General features: G+C 39.0%; 1 protein-coding gene across 3 annotated transcripts; it reads right to left on the reverse strand.

Moving 5' to 3' along the window:
* Positions 1 to 3,179: 3,179 nt before the first annotated feature.
* hormad1 (HORMA domain containing 1) lies at positions 3,180 to 17,340 on the reverse strand. Of its 3 annotated transcripts, XM_079561951.1 has the most exons (16): positions 17,219 to 17,340; positions 17,012 to 17,055; positions 14,955 to 15,099; positions 14,820 to 14,883; positions 13,502 to 13,538; positions 13,395 to 13,415; positions 13,255 to 13,281; positions 13,106 to 13,173; positions 12,874 to 13,025; positions 10,629 to 10,786; positions 10,496 to 10,564; positions 8,713 to 8,767; positions 8,276 to 8,328; positions 6,494 to 6,586; positions 4,921 to 4,968; positions 3,180 to 3,314 (listed from the first exon to the last, which is right to left on the reverse strand). In XM_079561951.1, the coding sequence occupies exons 2-16, from the start codon at positions 17,042 to 17,044 to the stop codon at positions 3,225 to 3,227; spliced, it is 1,113 nt and encodes a 370-aa protein (XP_079418077.1). In that variant the 5' UTR covers positions 17,045 to 17,055; positions 17,219 to 17,340; the 3' UTR covers positions 3,180 to 3,224. The 3 variants fall into 3 exon arrangements, with proteins under 3 accessions (XP_079418077.1, XP_079418076.1, XP_079418078.1); XM_079561950.1 differs by having other exon boundaries at positions 17,012 to 17,338; XM_079561952.1 differs by having other exon boundaries at positions 4,921 to 4,959; positions 6,488 to 6,586; positions 17,012 to 17,338.
* Between the last annotated feature and the right edge of the window lie 115 nt (positions 17,341 to 17,455).

A 17,455-nucleotide genomic window follows, 5' to 3' on the forward strand; every position in this document is an offset into this window, starting at 1 on the left:
TACTGAAATGTACTTAAGTCACTTTTTTTTTACTTCTACTTGATTATTAAAATGAAATAGGCCTATCTGTATTTTTTACTTGAGTTAAAAAAAAATAGTAACTTGTGCCACTGTGAGTAAGTAAGTGACAAATGTCTGAGTTTAAGTAAAAAATACATGTCTTTGTTTACTTTATTCTTCATAATGATTTCGTTTGACATATTTTTATAGTATTTTCTTTGAAAAATATGAACTTTTTCAAATGATTTCATGTTTTGCTCCTTATAATTTATGTCACGACTGAATCATGAATCAAACTTTTACTCTGTTACTCGGTACTCACGCACTACTCAAGTGACATTTTCTCCAAGTGCTTTTTTACTTTTACTTGAGTAATTCAATTAGGCCACTACTTTTGACTTCTACTGGAGTAAAAAAATGTTTTAAAGGTGCATTATGTAACTTTTTACGTTGAAAAGAAAGTTGATATTTGTGTGTATTTGATCTTGTGTGACCTGGTAGCTGTATGAGTGGTCAGCATGGCACTTTTACTTTCCATCACAGTGGTCTTTACAACGCTCCAGGATCAATCGTGTGGTAGGTTTTCTGGTGAGAGGTTTCTTCAGCAAAGAAAACATTCCAAACCAATTGATCCTGGAGCGTTGGGGACACCACTGTGATGGAAAGGCACCATGCTGACCACTCTTACAGCCACTGAATAACTACAAGATCAAACATGCACAAATATCAACTTTTTTTCTTCATAAAAAGTTGCATAATGCACCTTTAAAGCAACGTTACTCTTGCTTGAGTAAATATTTTGGTTAATCTACCCACCTCTGAGGGTGATTCATGCAGTTGACCCAATCATCCAACGCCGATGGCCCAAGCAGACCGATGTCAGCGGCCTTTACGAGCCGCGGTGACACTGAGAAAGGATGAACACTTGTGAGTGACAGGCGCACACAGTACAGGAGCCAACCATTTTCCAACTCACCTACGAGGGGACGGTGTAAAGCGGAGTTCCAAAGCTGCAGCTGTGTCAGAACACGCCAGAGCACTGGAAAGAAAGCACTGCCGAGCGCCAAGAAGAGGAGAGGAAGAGTGGTGATTACGCAAGGTGACCACAAGCCACCGCAAACACTGCCACGGGCACAACTCCGCAGACCCACGGAAGAGGAGAGAGATCCACGCACTGGAGAGTCAAAAGAGGAAACGAGCCACCACAGACCTGAGCCCAAACCCCTTCAGTCCCCAAGCCAGGTGCGCGAGGAGGAGCTCCAAGAAGCAGGTATATGTTTGAGTTCACCTCCAGGAACAGGAGTATGTCAGATCACAACTGACCCTTCTCACCCTGGACACGGACAATTCACCCCCTCTCCCCTCAGGCAGGAGGTTACTGTTCATACAGACCCAAACCTCCCGCCACATGAACAGATTCCCCCCTCCGTCATCAGACTCATGAACGATAACAAGACCACCGGGGCGTAGCACCAAATTCTGGGCCCTAGGTACAAACCATCTTTTTGGACCCCCCTCATATTTCTTGTTCTTTAACCACACAACAGTGGTTTGACAGTGCAGTTGATTTGTTTTCTATTATAACTTTATTATATACAGCGACCTAAAAATCTAGATTAGTCCTGGATACTTAGTTCATTGTTTTGTTTTTGTTTGTTGTGTACTCGATGTTTGACTTGAAATTTCATCTGGATTGGCTTCAGTTACAGAAATTGAATAACCTTCAATCCTGGTAGTGATATAGATATTTAAATTGGTGGTGGAATATTCTGCAGGCATAAGGATTATCATCAGACCACATTAAACAGGACGACTGAACCAGGGACATAAGATATTTGTGCTGGGAATAACAAATGTGTGACTTTAAAGTAGGCATTAAAATGCTATTTTGCAAAAAGAAATATAAACTATATGTTGTCTCATGAACAAAAAAGCTCAAGGGCTTCAGCCTCATTTAGTCTCGCACCATATTTGAAGCCGGCTGAACCATTTGGCACATTTTAAAATTCATCCATCATTATTGTTTGTGCAAAATTCTGTCTAGCAACCGTTGTATTTCAGCCCGGTTGTGTTCAATTCTTATAGTATCAATTATGAGGAAACTTAGAAAGTACAATACAGAACGCTTTTTGCAGCACTTTTTAGGGCCCCCACCCTGCTCTGGGCCCTGGGTACACAGTACCCTTTACCCCCCCAGTCCGACGCCCCTGAAGACCACAATAACAAATTAAGTATCAGACTCATGAACATAATAACCTGTTCCAGCCGTTTGCACTGCTCCGTGTCAGTAGGTGTTTTTTACAATCAAATATATTTAAGTTGGACTTAAATTGAGATAAAGATGATTTTTGAGTGTAGATTTTGATGCTTTGAGTTGGTGCAAAGGCAGGATCGATGAAGTGACTTTGGCTTATATGCCACACTATGGTTTGACTCCAACACTTTCGAGTCTCGACCGATACAAATACTGAACTTGAACCACCATTTTTCCATACTGAGATATGTTCTTACCTGAGCTTAGATGAGTTGATGCGTACCTGTTTGGTCTTTGTGCGTGCCCTCAGTCACGCAAAACGACCAAAGATGTTGTTAGCATTTGGCCTCTCCCAGTATATCCCTATAGCTCCAAACTGGGGGGGGGATTAGAAGCGACCAAGCCCTTCCACAGGCACAAAGACCAGACAGGTACGCATCAACTCGTCTAAACTCAGGTAAGAATATATCTCAGTATGGTAAAACTGTGGCCTGTTCCTTTGAGATATGAAGTAAACGTTATCTTTACCGTGTCTAAGTTTGGATAATTAGTCAAACAGCACACAGTACATTAAGCATCTTTCGACTTTTTATTATTTAAGACTTTTTGTTTTGTTAATTAAACCATATATTTTTTAACATTCATCTTGAACTAAAATGCTGCTCAATGAAGCATTCACAAAGCACAATAAAACTAAAACCAATCGATCTAAGATGAATGAATTCTGCAGAAACAAGCTCAAACGGAGTCTCTGGACGCTCCGCAACAAAACCATATCCTCCGAAAAGAAGTTAATACTTGGAATGTTAATCTGTAGCCCAAGGATTACAATCAATACAAACACTTTTCTACAGTAACTTTTGTAACTTTCAACACAAATATGTTAAAAACATGTCTTTAAAAAAAACATAAAACTTTAACAAAGTTAAAAATGTGTAAATATTCAGCAGAACGTCGGCGCTGAGGGAGGTCAGAAGCGCTCTTTGGGCTCGCTGAACTTGCGTTTCTTCCTTGGAGCGGAGTGAGAAGGTGTTTCCTGACTGTTGAGGATTTCAAACTCCTGCGGACATAACAACAAGTCAGATGATAGAATAAATATGTACATGTATCATTTATCATTTATCAAGCAACTTCAGATCACCGTGCGCCCTCCTCGGGACAAGGTAACGTCAAGAGACTTTCCACAGATCCGTACATCACCGGGTCAATGTGGCTTTTAGGGTGACCAGATTTCCCATCTTAAAGGCGAGACACGGCAGGCCAAAGTATTGATTTTTCACACAGTGGTTGAAGTGGAGATTTTTAGCTAGTTTCCTCCTTAACATCTTAGTATAAAAAAGACTAAACTTACCCCGTACAATGCTTATTTTATGATGTTTTGTCATGAGCCGGCTTTCCCTCGCGCATTCATTCATTCACAAATATTGACAGATTTTACATCAACGCGTCCTGAAGGGTCCCCGAGACGATGCTATCACCCAAATATGGTATTGTTCTTTCTGCGAGACGCCGGTAACCCCCACAATCCACCCAGCTTTACCCAAATCTCAAAGCTTCTTGGAAAAAAAGTGTCAAAATAGCAACAAAAACGAAGCTTTGAAGAAAACAAGGATGAAAAAATGTTGACATGAAACATGAAACAAAAAAGGATCAAAAAGTGACCTAAAAAGGCTACAAAAGTGCAACAAAAATAGCAACGAAAATGTGACGAAAAGGCAATAAAAAAGCCACAACAGAGAAACTAAAAAGTGGCAAATATGAGGTGGAAAAAGAATGTGTAAAAAGTGACTAAAACTCGGCAACAACGTGAGGGAAAAGATCCATTTTTCGTTTTGTAGGTCTTAGCTTTCAAGTTAAGACCTCCAGTTAAGACCTTACCCTGGGCTATAGTCTGTGCACTCCAGTTGAGAAGCTTTTAGATTTGGGTAAAGCCGAACTAGAGAAAATGTGCTCGGTTAAGGCGGGGTTTAAGAGGTTAATAACTCATTTCCAGCCTGATTTATTCATTCAGCTAAAGAAAAACAAGAAAAAAATGTGAGTTTGTTTCACTTATGTTTCACTTATACAAAAACTAAACAAGATCCAAAATCCTCTCTGAAAAAATCTTTTTTTTACAAATATGTCACAAAATAAAAGCATCCATTATTTAGAGTTTGTTGCTGAAAATATCGTTTCGTGACCATTTTTTAGCCACAAAATGCCTTTTTTTATATGAAAACATAACATGAAACCTACATACATTTTCTTCTTGTATTTATATCATTAATATTTAATAAAAGTTTCAAACTGACATCTCTACATTCATGCATTTTTCCTGTTCCTGCAGCGTCTCGCCTTTAAACTGGGACACAATCTTGGAATTAGTCACAGAGGAGCCAAATCATGCTGAAACTGCTTTAGGTGTCTTTAGGTAAGGACATGCATACTAGCACTGATGAGATGATGGAGTTGAGATTTGTCATTGGTTTCACATTCACACGGCCCAAACACAGATTTTCATATGAAGCGCGTTGCTTTGTGGATCACACAGGCCGAACTGTGTATATAACTTCATGATTTTGGAGAAATCCATGCGCACAAAGGGACTGTCCCGGGTAAACTGGGACATCTGGTCGCTCTACTTCCATTCCACAGAACGCATAAGTCAGGTTTAATCATTCTCTCACCATTTTGTCCTTCGGAGTGCTCACTTCACACTTGTTCTGCTTTGACACCTGCGGATGCACAACAAACACACAGGTTTATACCAGCAGATTTAATGCTTTTTAATGCCCAAATACTATATTACAATGCCACAAACGCAGACACAAATCAGCTCATATTTCATTTCTTAAGGTTTGCAAACATTTCATCAGAGAATTTAACAAAACGGGCAAAGAAAGTGGTCGATTTGAGCCAAAATCTGAGAGTTTTAGACCTACTTATACAGTAAACATTGTTGAGAAAGTCATCAATTTCCAATTTGAATCTAATTGAATGCTTTTTAATGACATTTAAGGAGATACTGGATACGTGTTAAAAAAAATACTTGACCGCAGGAAATATCTGTGTTTATTGAGGTAGAATGTGTTTTTTATATCTAGCATAGAAAAACACCACCACAAACATTAAACAACTGAAAAGTATTTATTCTTAAGATGCGGCTTGAGCGGCTCGTTCAAAATAGTGTTTAGCATTAGCTTCAAGCAAAAACACAGTGATGAGCAGGAAGTTTCCTCTGGTGGATTCTTTGCTCCTGACGCGATGTTTTTAACATGATGCTGTAACTCACTGCCTGCCATGGAATCTTGAGCTTTCTTTTTTCTTTTTTTTAGACAAGACGCTGCTACGAACTCACAGGGAAAGTTCCACTCAGAAGTCATGTGACGCTCGTGTGCATATGGCCCATTAGACGCATCGTTTTCCCCCACAAATGTTGGAATATACTAAAGGAGGACAAAACTAAATTTGTTCCATTACAAGGACAAAACCATCAGGTACAGCCTTTAACTGCATGCAGGTTTAATAACATGATAGTAGGGCGGTGCAATTAATCGGAATTCGATTCCGATTTCGATTACAACAGTAAACGATTACAAAATTAGCATAATCGCAAACAAATTTTGTCATTTTTTTTGATGGATTTTTTTTTTTTTTGCTGGATTTTTGTCTTTTTTCTGCTGGATTTTTGTCTTTTTTTTATGGATTTTTGTCTTTTTTTGCTGGATTTTTGTCACTTTTTTGCTGGATTTTTGTCACTTTTTTGCTGGATTTTTGTCACTTTTTTGCTGGATTTTTATCTTTTTTTAATGGATTTTTGTCACTTTTTTGCTGGATTTTTGTCATTTTTTTGCTGGATTTTTGTCATTTCTTTGCTGGATTTTTGTCACTTTTTTGCTGGATTTTTGTCATTTTTTTGCTGGATTTTTGTCATTTCTTTGCTGGATTTTTGTCACTTTTTTGCTGGATTTTTGTCATTTCTTTGCTGGATTTTTGTCACTTTTTTGCTGGATTTTTGTCACTTTTTTGCTGGATTTTTGTCACTTTTTTGCTGGATTTTTGTCTTTTTTGATGTTTTTTTTTAAAGGCAACAAATAATCGTTTGAATAATCGTGATTTCAATTATGACAAAAATAATCGTGATTATTATTTTTTCAATAATCGAGCAGCCCTACATGATACTGACAGGAGGAGTATCTGACTCCTTCACAGCCCGTAGTGAGAGTTCTTTCCCTCTCAGAGCAGAGTCTGGACACTGACCGTGGAAGAGGAGGAGGAGGAGATGACGCGTCCACTCCTGGTCCTCTTCAGCCCCACCTCGATGTCGGAGGTCCCCTTCACCAGAGTGTCCATCTGAGAGGCACAGATGGGCCGTAATGTCTGAGAGCCCTCACACTTATGTTTGCGCTGCTGCACTCAATGAGGCTTTGTGGGCCGGCATTCAGCCCAAGACAAACGGCCTTTTGATTACTGGACTGCTATCGGGAAATCAATTAGGCACATTATCAGTCTATGAAAACAGGGCACTTTTACATGCCTTTTGGAGGTTTTTCAGAGTCAATATTATGCTTTGCTAAAGTAAAAAGAACATTTATTTATTGGCGAAACAATGATTTTGATCCGACTCCTATTGAGCATTAAGACATGAGCTTTTACAAGTTTTACTATGGCTCTGAGTCAAACGCAGCGCTAACACACGGCAAAAACAACTCTTTCAGTAATTAGAGCGGAGACCTGCGACGCTGATGCCGCATCACAGATCTATCGGATTTGGCTGCAGTTTCTCCGCCGTTTCTCGTGCCAGCACATGTAACAACTTGTGCATATTTTAATGATTTTGTGGCTATTGATCTTTAATCAAACATTCATTAAGTGACTTCATACTTTGAGCATACACAACCCTACATCACATAAATTACACTTATGAATATGTCCAATACTGCTGTGGACAGAAAAGTTACTCAAGAGTTCAAGAGGAGCAGAGCTACAGTCCGCTCTGCACACGCAACAACAGTAATAATAATAACCCATAATGAATCTTCTACTGAGCTGATCTTTGATGAATGTGCTCTTAAAGGAACCGTTTTTCCATAAGGAGATATGGAAGACCAGGCAGGTACACATCAGCTCGTGTAAGCTCAGGTAAGAACATATCACAGTATGGAAGAACTGTGTGCCCTCAGTCACGGAAAAAGACCAAAGATGTAGGGTGAAGTTAGAAGCGACCAAGCTCTTCCACGAGCACGCACAAAGACCAGGCAGGTACGCATCAACTCGTCTAAGCTCAGGTAAGAACATATCTCAGTGTGGAAAAACGGTGGCCTGTTCCTTTAAGTAAGCAGTGGTTCTCAATGCGACAATGAAAAAAACATTAAGCTAAGCTCTCATCCATCATGAACACTTACCACCCTCTGCGCGGGACTGTAAAGGAGCTGAGCAGCTCCTTCAGTGGAAGACAGGTCCTTCAACCCCACCACTGTCAGACTGTACAACACTACTGTAAAGTCACTCATGTGCCATAAGTTCTATGAAAAACGTGCAATAACCTTTGTGTCATTTTCACTTTATCAAGCACCTGCACTAGGACTGTAAACCTGTACTGCCAATGTCTACTTTGATAGTTATTTCAATACTTTTATTCTGTTTTAGTTTAACTTTTTATTTTTTATTTATATGTATGCATGTACTTTTGCCATTTACAGCTCTCTATTAATTGTACATAAAATACATCTCTTCACTATTACTGGATTGCACATTTACTGTCTATTTTGCTTTGTTTTTTTTATAGTTGATGGAACAAGTGGATTTCTCCATCAATAAAGTCTTATCCCTTATCTTATGTTGAATTTAGCATTTTCACTGAAGCTATGGAGAAAATGAAGTCGAGGGGTGCCATTATTTTCAAATATATCTTGATTTAATGGCTGCTGAAATCAAATTCAATGTTTTCATACTTTTAAAGCCTTCATTTTGGAACGATTCATTTAATCTCCTTACAGACATTAAGTTGGGCCCTTTGATCCTTCATAAATAGTGTCGTACCTCTGTGACTTCGGTGCACTGGATCATCTCCTCGTGGCAGCTCATCCTGATCTCTGCACAGATTCAATCAATGGAAATGAGCAACACTGTTTATAATGTGCAATGTGCAAACGACACCGTCCTCCGAGTTTGAGAAGAGTTTAGAGGACGGGCATGAAAATAAATGTTAGAGATTTATGGAATTCTTGTTGCACTGAACACTGTGAACACTGCCATCTGCTGTCCATGCGTGGAATTACAAACAAAAAGCGAAAAGTACCAGAAAGCCCTGTGATTTTATATATTTAAGTAACACTTTAATAGTAGTTTTATATTATTAGTAATGCACATTGAAGAATCCAATTTAAGAATGGGCTGATTTATTGACAGGTTACTACGACTTTGGAATCACTAAATGCAATAAGTGAAAAAAATCCATTAAAATGGCCGTCTCTCACCAGTGTCGTCCTGTGAGGCCTGGGCGGGCGGCTCCTTGTCCCCGGTCACAATTTTCTGAAAATAAAAAAGCTTACGGTTAATACAAACAATCTGTTTAGCAAATACACCAAGTTAAGGAGAATAGGGGAATTAATTACCTTTAGAGATATCACTCATTTTGTTTTTTATAAGATTTTTTTCAGAGGGGATTTTTGAGCTTGACGAATTTTGACTCAGCTCAGTGAATTCAGAAGGAAATAGATATTAAAAAATCCCTATGAAAAAAATTTCAAATAATATTTAAGTCCAAGAGTGTAAAGTTTGGAGTCTGTAGGAGCTGCTAAAGTGGATGTTTTGTTGCAAGAGTAGAATAAAAACCTAATTTTAAGAAAGGTTTTGTAACGTCTGCACATGCGTGTGTATTTCTTCTGTCTTAGATGCCATTGTCTCCCAGAAAGGAAATAACCATATTTGGATAACAGCGTTACACATGGATACAAAATACAGTATGTCAATATTTGTGAATGAATAGGTGTGGGGGAAAAAAGGCCGTTGCGGTGGAATGTTGTAGTTACTTCCTGGAAATCTCCAGCTCATTGGCTCCAGTGCGAACTTGTGATTTCTACATTTTTTTTAATTCAATTATATAATTTCACATGCCATTAGAGAGCACTGCAGGCTAATCGAGCAGCAGAAAGAAAGCTTGGAGTGAGCGAGAAAGCGGAGGTTGCTCTCACCCACAATGAAGAAAACAAAACAAAGCTAATCACGGGCTTAAAGCTCGAAGGCAACAGCTGGAGGAACGAGTTTGCAAATGAGAGCTTGAAAAACATGCTGGTGGGAGAGGTTTGTCAAAGGTGCAGTTACGCCTCCGCACAGAGTTCGTTGTTAGCATACCGTACGCCTATTCAGCCGTTGCTTTCTTCTTCATTAGACATTTTTTGGCTAGTGCGTCTTATACTCCGGAGCGACTTCATCTCCACACCATGTAGCTAAAATACCGTCCACGTTCGTAGTTTAACAAATCTGTACTTCTGTAAACCATGTGATCGCTTCTGTTAGCCGCTTCTGTTAGCCGCTTCTGTTAGCCGCTTCTGTTAGCCGCTTCTGTTAGTCGCTTCTGTTAGCCGCTTCTGTTAGCCGCTTCTGTTAGCCGCTTCTGTTAGCCGCTTCTGTTAGCCGCTTCTGTTAGCTGCTGCAGTTTTGTTGCGTGTGTGTTGGTTTTCACGTAGGAGGCGATGAGTTTAGCTCGTCGTTGTCATTTGTCGCCTCCCGCGCATCGAGCCCATAACTCTGACCAAGTTGTGTTTCTCACACCAAAAGAGAAACAACATTTCTGACTCTTTCTGTCTAATTTTATAGAATATGGTAATGTTTTCAGGATACAAATGCTGAGACGGCAGTAGCACAGAACAAAGATTTGCTAACTGAGCTCCAGTTTGGGTAAAAGTGTCTTTTTCTGACCAAAAGAACAAAGAAGCTTATGTGGCTAGAAGCTAAACTTTACCAAAACCCAGTCCAGTTGATGATTTAGCTTCTCTACAGTATTTTTAATGTTTCTCACCTTTTAGGTTTAATTGTATGTACAGTACTTAAACACATACTTCTTGGTCGTGTCAAACTTCCCCTCATGAATACTTATAAATAATTGTGAAAAAGTAAGCTTTATGAACTTCATGAGCTAACTGACTCGACAGTTTTATGGGTTCTCAGTATACACTCTCTTGGAGCCATATGATTGAGTTCTATTCTGGTGAATCCATGAGCCGATGAATAAGGAAACTCTTTCTGTTGGTGGACAACCTGAGACAGAGAGCCGTCCTCCTCCATCGTGAGCACCCACTTCTCCTCCACGTTCATGCTCTCCTCCACCTGGACAGCGGAATGATGAACATGAATAACTTGCGGTTCTTAACGTGAGTGTAGTTTTCCTGACCTGCTCCAGCCTCTGCCTCTCCGTGGCCATGTCCAGTTTCAGGGTGTGGTACTGAGTCGCCACTTCGCCCATGTTCAGCTTGACCGGCTCGTGCTCGAACTCCATAGTGTCGCCGTCTGACTCTTTGAAGCCCGGGGGCTGGTAGTCCTGCGGGGTGACTGCAACGGGACACAGGAGAAAACTAGGGGATAACAATATGCACATAGTGATCGCATAGTGGAATTGTTTATTTTGACCATAACTGATAAAACAATGACAAAATTTAACAAACCACACATTGTGACCCGGTGGAATTGTGTCTCATAACTGTAAGCTGCCGTTGCAAAGAGTAAGCAAATCCCACATTGATATGCAATATACTACTGTATTTCTGGTCTCTATTTATCAGTCATCAGTTATCATACCATCAGTTCATATTTCAGTCTTCTTTCTAATGTTAATGCTCCTGAACGTGTCTAAATTGTGCATTGCATTGTGATTCTAAATTGTAAATAGCACATCTATTCACATTCACACTACTGCAATATCAGGGATTCTACAGGTGGCAGCAAGTCAAATGTTATGTTTAATGCCATTTTAATGCCTAAATACCACACTTTAATGTCACAAATGTAAAAATCGTGTCATATTTTATTTTGTAAGAATTGTAAACATTCAATCAAAAGGAAATGAGGGGACATTTTGATATTGAAACCTAATTTTGACACAATGGACACATTAGTTTTAGACATTCGTTTTTGTGTTCTCTAAGGTACAAATATATTTATATTTCTTATACATGTCTTTGTATGAAGAAATTTAGATTCTATGCCAGCCTGAATTCACCTTAATACTTTTAATGAATTTTAAGGCCGTCATCTAAGGATAATTAATTTAATGACTTTTAATGCTCTTCAATGCCTTGTGGAAAACCTGAATATCATGGTTTATGTAGTAACTCAGCTTTTACCGCTGTAAGCTAGACCTAGCTGCTAAAAGTTACAATAATGTACCAGTCTAGGATAAAAGGCAAGTGCAGGCTGGACATATAGTCAACATGGAAGACTTTTCACAACCAGCTGTGCTGCAACCAGGGCCGTAGCCACGATTTAAAAAACAGTGAGGTCCGGATAATTCTTAAAACCGGGGGGCCTGGGGGTCCTCCCCCAGAAATTTTTTAAAGATTCAGATGTAATTTCCTGTATTTTAAGTGATCAAAAACACTTTTGTCTCATCCTTGAGCCATTTTCAAAAATTGCTTTTTGTTGCACCGTTTGTAATACTGAAATATTAAATGAAAATCATTTTGAAAACGAGGCTGTGGGTGTGAATGGGTAAAGCTGAGGGTTCTGCTAACATCAGACTCTGGTTTGGACACTGCGCTCTGGCCCCGCCCCCTCTGCGTCGCCCTCACTGTCAAACCACTGGAGCTACAAAGGTGAATGCGCTGGTTTAAGCTCATTAAAGCGAAGATCATTTATACGCAGGACATTCTCTGCATGAGACAGAAACAAAGTGAGCAGCAGAGGAGGAGGCGATGATGAGGCACAGACGCTTCTCCTTCTCCTCTCGCTCCTCAGATCAGAATGAGGAAAACTCCTGTTGTAAATCGAGGTCACCGTGACGGCGCGCGCACTGGCTCCTCTCTCTTTATGACAGAGAGCAAAGAAATTGCATCTCAATCAAACTTTGGCGCGGTTCATGCGCTGCTGACGCACAGCCGCGCCCCCGCCTCCGCCGAGTTTTACGCACTCGGGTCCAAAGCGGCTCATGAGGTCCGGTTTCAGAGAGGACACATTTAGGTTCAGAACAAGCTCATCCACGTCTGAACTAGAGGCTCTTCCGCCTGTAGAAGCGCGTGTTTACAACATTCATTTGCGCAGGATTCAATGTGTAAAAAAAAAAAAAAAAAGCTAAAATTTTACCGAGGTCCGGACCTCGGTGACCTCAATGGTAGATACGGCCATGGCTGCAACCCACCTCCGCCCCGTCACTGCCTCTGCCCGTCAAAGATTCTCCTGTCGCTCGTCCATCCCTAACGCTCATCTCACCTGCTCACGCAACTACATCAGGTCATAAAACCTATGTCGTCTGCGCCAAACTTATATTCAAGCCAATAAAACTAATCTAATCGCTGCTTTTGTCACTTCTAAGTCTCTCCAGATTGAATTCTTAGTTTCTTATTACCAGAATTGTACAATTCATTTGAAAAACAAAACAAAGATTATTTTCCAAATGAGTGTCCTGTCCCGCTCAGTGGCGTTACCGTCTTCGTAGTAGGCCAGCTTCATGTTGAGGCAAACGTTGTCCGGCAGCGGGCCCAGGTTCTGCATCAGAGTGTACAGCTTTCTCACCAGCAGGATACTGGCCTTCTTCGTGTTGCCAAAGGCCATGGACGACTCTTTGTTTTTGTTCTTACTATTCAGAAGAAAAAATAAATACCACGACGAAAAAATGGGTTAAGTAAATGGGGTTTCTGAGAGTAAGCCAATGGATACCTTTCAAAGTCCATCTGCACTCCTTGATTTGTGTACTGGATGCGGAATTGGTAAAACTCAGTCACTTTCTGGAAGATTAATCAGAAGTTAGAGATAGATTAGGGGCAAATATAATGCAAGGAAAGACAGAACAAAAGTCACCACGATACCTGGGGGTTTTCTGGGTCAGTGTAAATCTAAGGAAAAGCAACAAAAAAGGGCAAAATGAATAAAAAATAAATACATTTACGATAAGGTAATAATTGCAGAATGTTGAATAAATGTCCACGAGCTGGAGCCAAATACCCACCGACAAAATGACTGACCGCAGCTGGAGATGAGAACCGAGAATACAAATAAATCAAAAACAAGTCAGCATTGTTATGCAAAGGTATGTTATTATGTACAAATACTCACATATTTCCTCTGAATGGCATCGAAGCAGCCTTGCATCCTACAAGAAAGAAGAAAGATTTGTAGCGTTCCTTCGAAAAAATGCTTTTTTTTTTTGCTAAATACAAACAAACTCAAGAGTACTAAATTGCAAACTAAAAGCCAACCTATTCTCAAACCTCAAATAAGAGTCATATGTTTCAGAACACGTTTGTAGAGGTCTATGGGTCATTCCGCCAAAACTTGCATCCCAAGGAAATAAACAGCCACAAAATTGCAATCACAACCAGTTGTTGAAAGACAATTATTACATAACATTGTTTCGATTATTATGGATCATTGCCATGGTTTGAGAACAGATTCACAAACTAGGATTTTTTCTCGGTGCTGACGTGCAACATAAAACATAAAAACATATAACACAGAAAAAAAAAAATAAGCTATACAATTTTAAACTATAAGGCTACAGGGGGTGTGCATAAAAATATTAAATAAATAAGATAAATAATAAAAGGTAAAATATGGTAAGACATATTAGTTTTAGTTTTGAAACCATTTCAACAATATTATTTAAAAAAAGGAGAATCCAAAGATAAAATCTTCATAAAATGTTTTTAAATTAAATTATTTGTTTTAAGTTTTTTGGCCTCCCCCCAACTGTGATTGTTCTTCTTAAATAAAGTATTAAATGTGTAAATTGTAGCTAGACAACAAGACTACAAAAGAATCACTTAATTACATTGTCCACTGGGGGGGGGGGCAGTTTTAAAGCTAAAAAAGCACCGATTTGGCGGAATGACCCGTCTAACACTACAGAATTTGCAGATATTACTCACAACAGAGGAAAGATAGGACCGAAATGATTACAAACTATACCATGTATGCATTACGGCATTTCAAATTGCAATTTTCATTCTGCAATGATTAACCTCTTAACCCCCACCTGAACCAAGCACAATTTATTCAGCTTTACCCGAATCTAAAAGCTTCTTAAAATATAGCAACAAAAATCAGACGATATGAGGATGAACATGCAACGAAAAAGCCACATAAGCACCACAGTAAACTGACGAAGACACAGCAGAGCGACAATAGAGCAACAAAAAAGCAAGAAAGAGAAAAGTGAAAAAAATAAAAAAAATAAAAAGTGACCAAAATGGAAAATGAGGCGTTACTCTTGCCTATAGAATGTAGCCTTTTAGATTTGGGTAAAGCGGAGCTAAAATGCACTTGGATAAGGCGGGGGTTAAGAGGTTGAGGTTTAGCTTTAATGTCATGTGGAGTGTGTTGGGTTAAGATGAAAATGCTGAACGGAAATGAATCTTCGGTCAGTCAGACGTACCACTGGACAATCTGACCGGCCCCAGGGCAAGTCTCCTCCCCTCTGAGAATCATCACCTTCTGGTCTGTGGAAAACAGGATTAAAGGTGTAACTTACATCACTATCCTGTATCACAGTTTCATTACGATGACCGACCTTCCACGTGTTTGGTCCCATAGGCCTTTTCTGGGAAGAGCCCACGGAGGTAAGTGATGCCCGAAACTGCAATGGCCAAAAGTTTCTTGACCACGACAAACGACTGCTGTTCGGTCACCACCTTGTTAGGCAACAGCTGGGTGTCCTGGAAAAGACAAAACAGTTAAGTGTTACTGAGTTTATGAATGGACGATCTTCCTGTAATAAAGCCTAATATGCATCATGTGAGAGTAAATGTATCGCAAATGAGTGGATTAAGTAGTGGAAAAAAAAAAACAGATCTATTTTCAGCATTATGACGTTTTGTGGGGACAATGTTTTATACATAGTTTCATAATTTAGTCAGGTAGTAGGATTAATAGCAAAGTGCCACCAACTATGTATCTACATGAGCGTTAATTTCCAATATATCTTAATTAAGATATAATTTTTGCTGACCTAATATTAGACTAAATTAAAAGTGTTTTATGAGACTAAAACTATGACTAAAATGTCCATATATTTTCGTTGACTAAAATATGAATAAATAAAAATAAAAAGAACTAAGAACTAAGACTAAAATTATCCAAACTTCAATGCCAGTTTGAAAGAGTCTCATAACATTCACTGCCAAAGGAAAAGCTCTGAGCCTTGTTCATGTGGGAGAAGCTCCATGAAGCTGCGAACTTTGATTAAATATGATTTTAATACATTTTATAAATGCAAAGTTGACTAAATTAATCTTAAATTTCGTCGACTAAATTTACATGCAATTATAGTCGACTAAAACTAAACTAAAATTGAAGACACTTATATGTTTGTGGAATACAATTACACTTACCCTGTGCTGGCACTTTTTGGATTACCTCCTGTAACTGCTAATCTTGCTAACAATCAGAAAACGGTTGTCAAATTTGTCTCAGTGCTATCTAGAAGACTGATTCTACTAAATTGGAATTTAAAAAAACCCTCCAACCTATATTCAATTGTTACATGATGCAATGAAGCACGTCCAGTTGGAAAAAAAATCTAAGTTGAACTGAAAGGGAAGGTAGATGATTTTGAATACGAGCGATCGCTGTTATTGTTTACTTTCACAATCTCCGCCGGATGTTTTGGTGAATGGTCGGCAACAGCTGATGAATCCAGGCTTCTAACACGGTTTTATAAAATGATCGTTCGGCTACAGTGCAAGAGAAGCAATGCCGTGTTTATGAACATTGTTTTTGCCGATCATAGGATTCCCAGATGTGCCCTCAGATGTGACGACATCGCGATCGCTCGTATAGAGCTCCACAGTCCCACCCACTCCCGGTCACGTGTCCGGGTCCGACACAAAAAATCCCATGTATTTTTAGTGTTGACTTTTCGAAAAAGTCAATTATTAAGAGTTTAATGGCACGACGCCGGCTAATCCGCTATGTGCTGACTACCGACACTTGCGCGGGTATTTTACAAGAAAGAAACAAACAATACTTGAAAATACAACGAAATTACTTTTATAATTTAGCAGTTTTTAACGTTTTAGACAAATCTTCAAATATACCTTGTATGTTTCATGTCCGTGAGTTAGCACATAGCTGATTAGCTGGCGCTGTGATGTTAAACTCTTAATAGTTTACTTTTTTGAAAAGTCAGGGCTAAAATACATGGGATTTTTTGTGTCGGCCCCGACATGTGACCAGGGAGTCCACTGTGGAGCTCTATTGATATGGGATCCATTCAGACCAGCAAGAAAATGTGTGAATATGGAATAAGCAGATAGCCTGACCTCCTCTCCTCCACTATTTTTTTTTTGTAAAAGAAAATTATTTATTTAAAAAATATAAAAATAAATTGAAAATAATTATTTGACTACATTTTGACTAAAACTAATTGCATTTTCGTCAAAAGACTAAGACTCAAACTAAATTAAAATACGTTTCAAAATTAACACTGATCTACAGAATGGATCACCAGGTGTAGAAATCAGTAACATTTGAGCATTTTTCCCTCTCTTCACATGTCTTCAATTTGGCAATTTACAGTAAAATAAAACATCAAATCAAATACTGAATGGAGGGGAAAAAAGGTTTTACCTGCGACGTCCGAACTTGTTGCAGACAGGCCATTGTCCTTGTTTCTGAGAAACAAAACAAAAAAGAGATAAATCATTAAATCCAAACGGAGCTAAGTTAGCAGGCTAGCATTAGCAGTAATAAATCACATCAAATTACAAAAAATGAGCAAAGTCTGGTTTACAGGTTTCATCAAATGCACCTAGAGGACTATTTTCTTGTACTTACAAGACAGTAGAACGGTCTATTTGTGTAAAATGCGAAGCTTTCGTAACTTTAAAAGCAAATTCCCGCTAATAACTTGATTGACAAGCACAGGGTCATCATCAGCCAGTAGCCAATCAGAAGACAGAGTCCTAACTGAGTTCAGCGTAAGAAAAAAATATATATATATATAAATTATTAATGACGATTTCACGTCGCAATTATTATTATTATTATCTACTTGTAGTTGCCTGAGAATGC

This window comes from Gobius niger, assembly GCF_951799975.1.
Source record: "Gobius niger genome assembly, chromosome: 8".
NCBI lineage: Eukaryota > Metazoa > Chordata > Actinopteri > Gobiiformes > Gobiidae > Gobius > Gobius niger.

Bases quoted from the DNA above. Each gene is read 5' to 3' on its own strand.
- hormad1 (XM_079561951.1), bottom strand. From the start codon at position 17,044: ATGGCCTGTCTGCAACAAGTTCGGACGTCGCAG. The intron at 13,174-13,254 runs GTATCGTGGTGA...TTAATCTTCCAG, and splicing joins CTGACCCAGAAAACCCCCAG to AAAGTGACTGAGTTTTACCA. The intron at 10,787-12,873 runs GTAACGCCACTG...GTCCCGTTGCAG, and splicing joins GCTGGCCTACTACGAAGACG to TCACCCCGCAGGACTACCAG.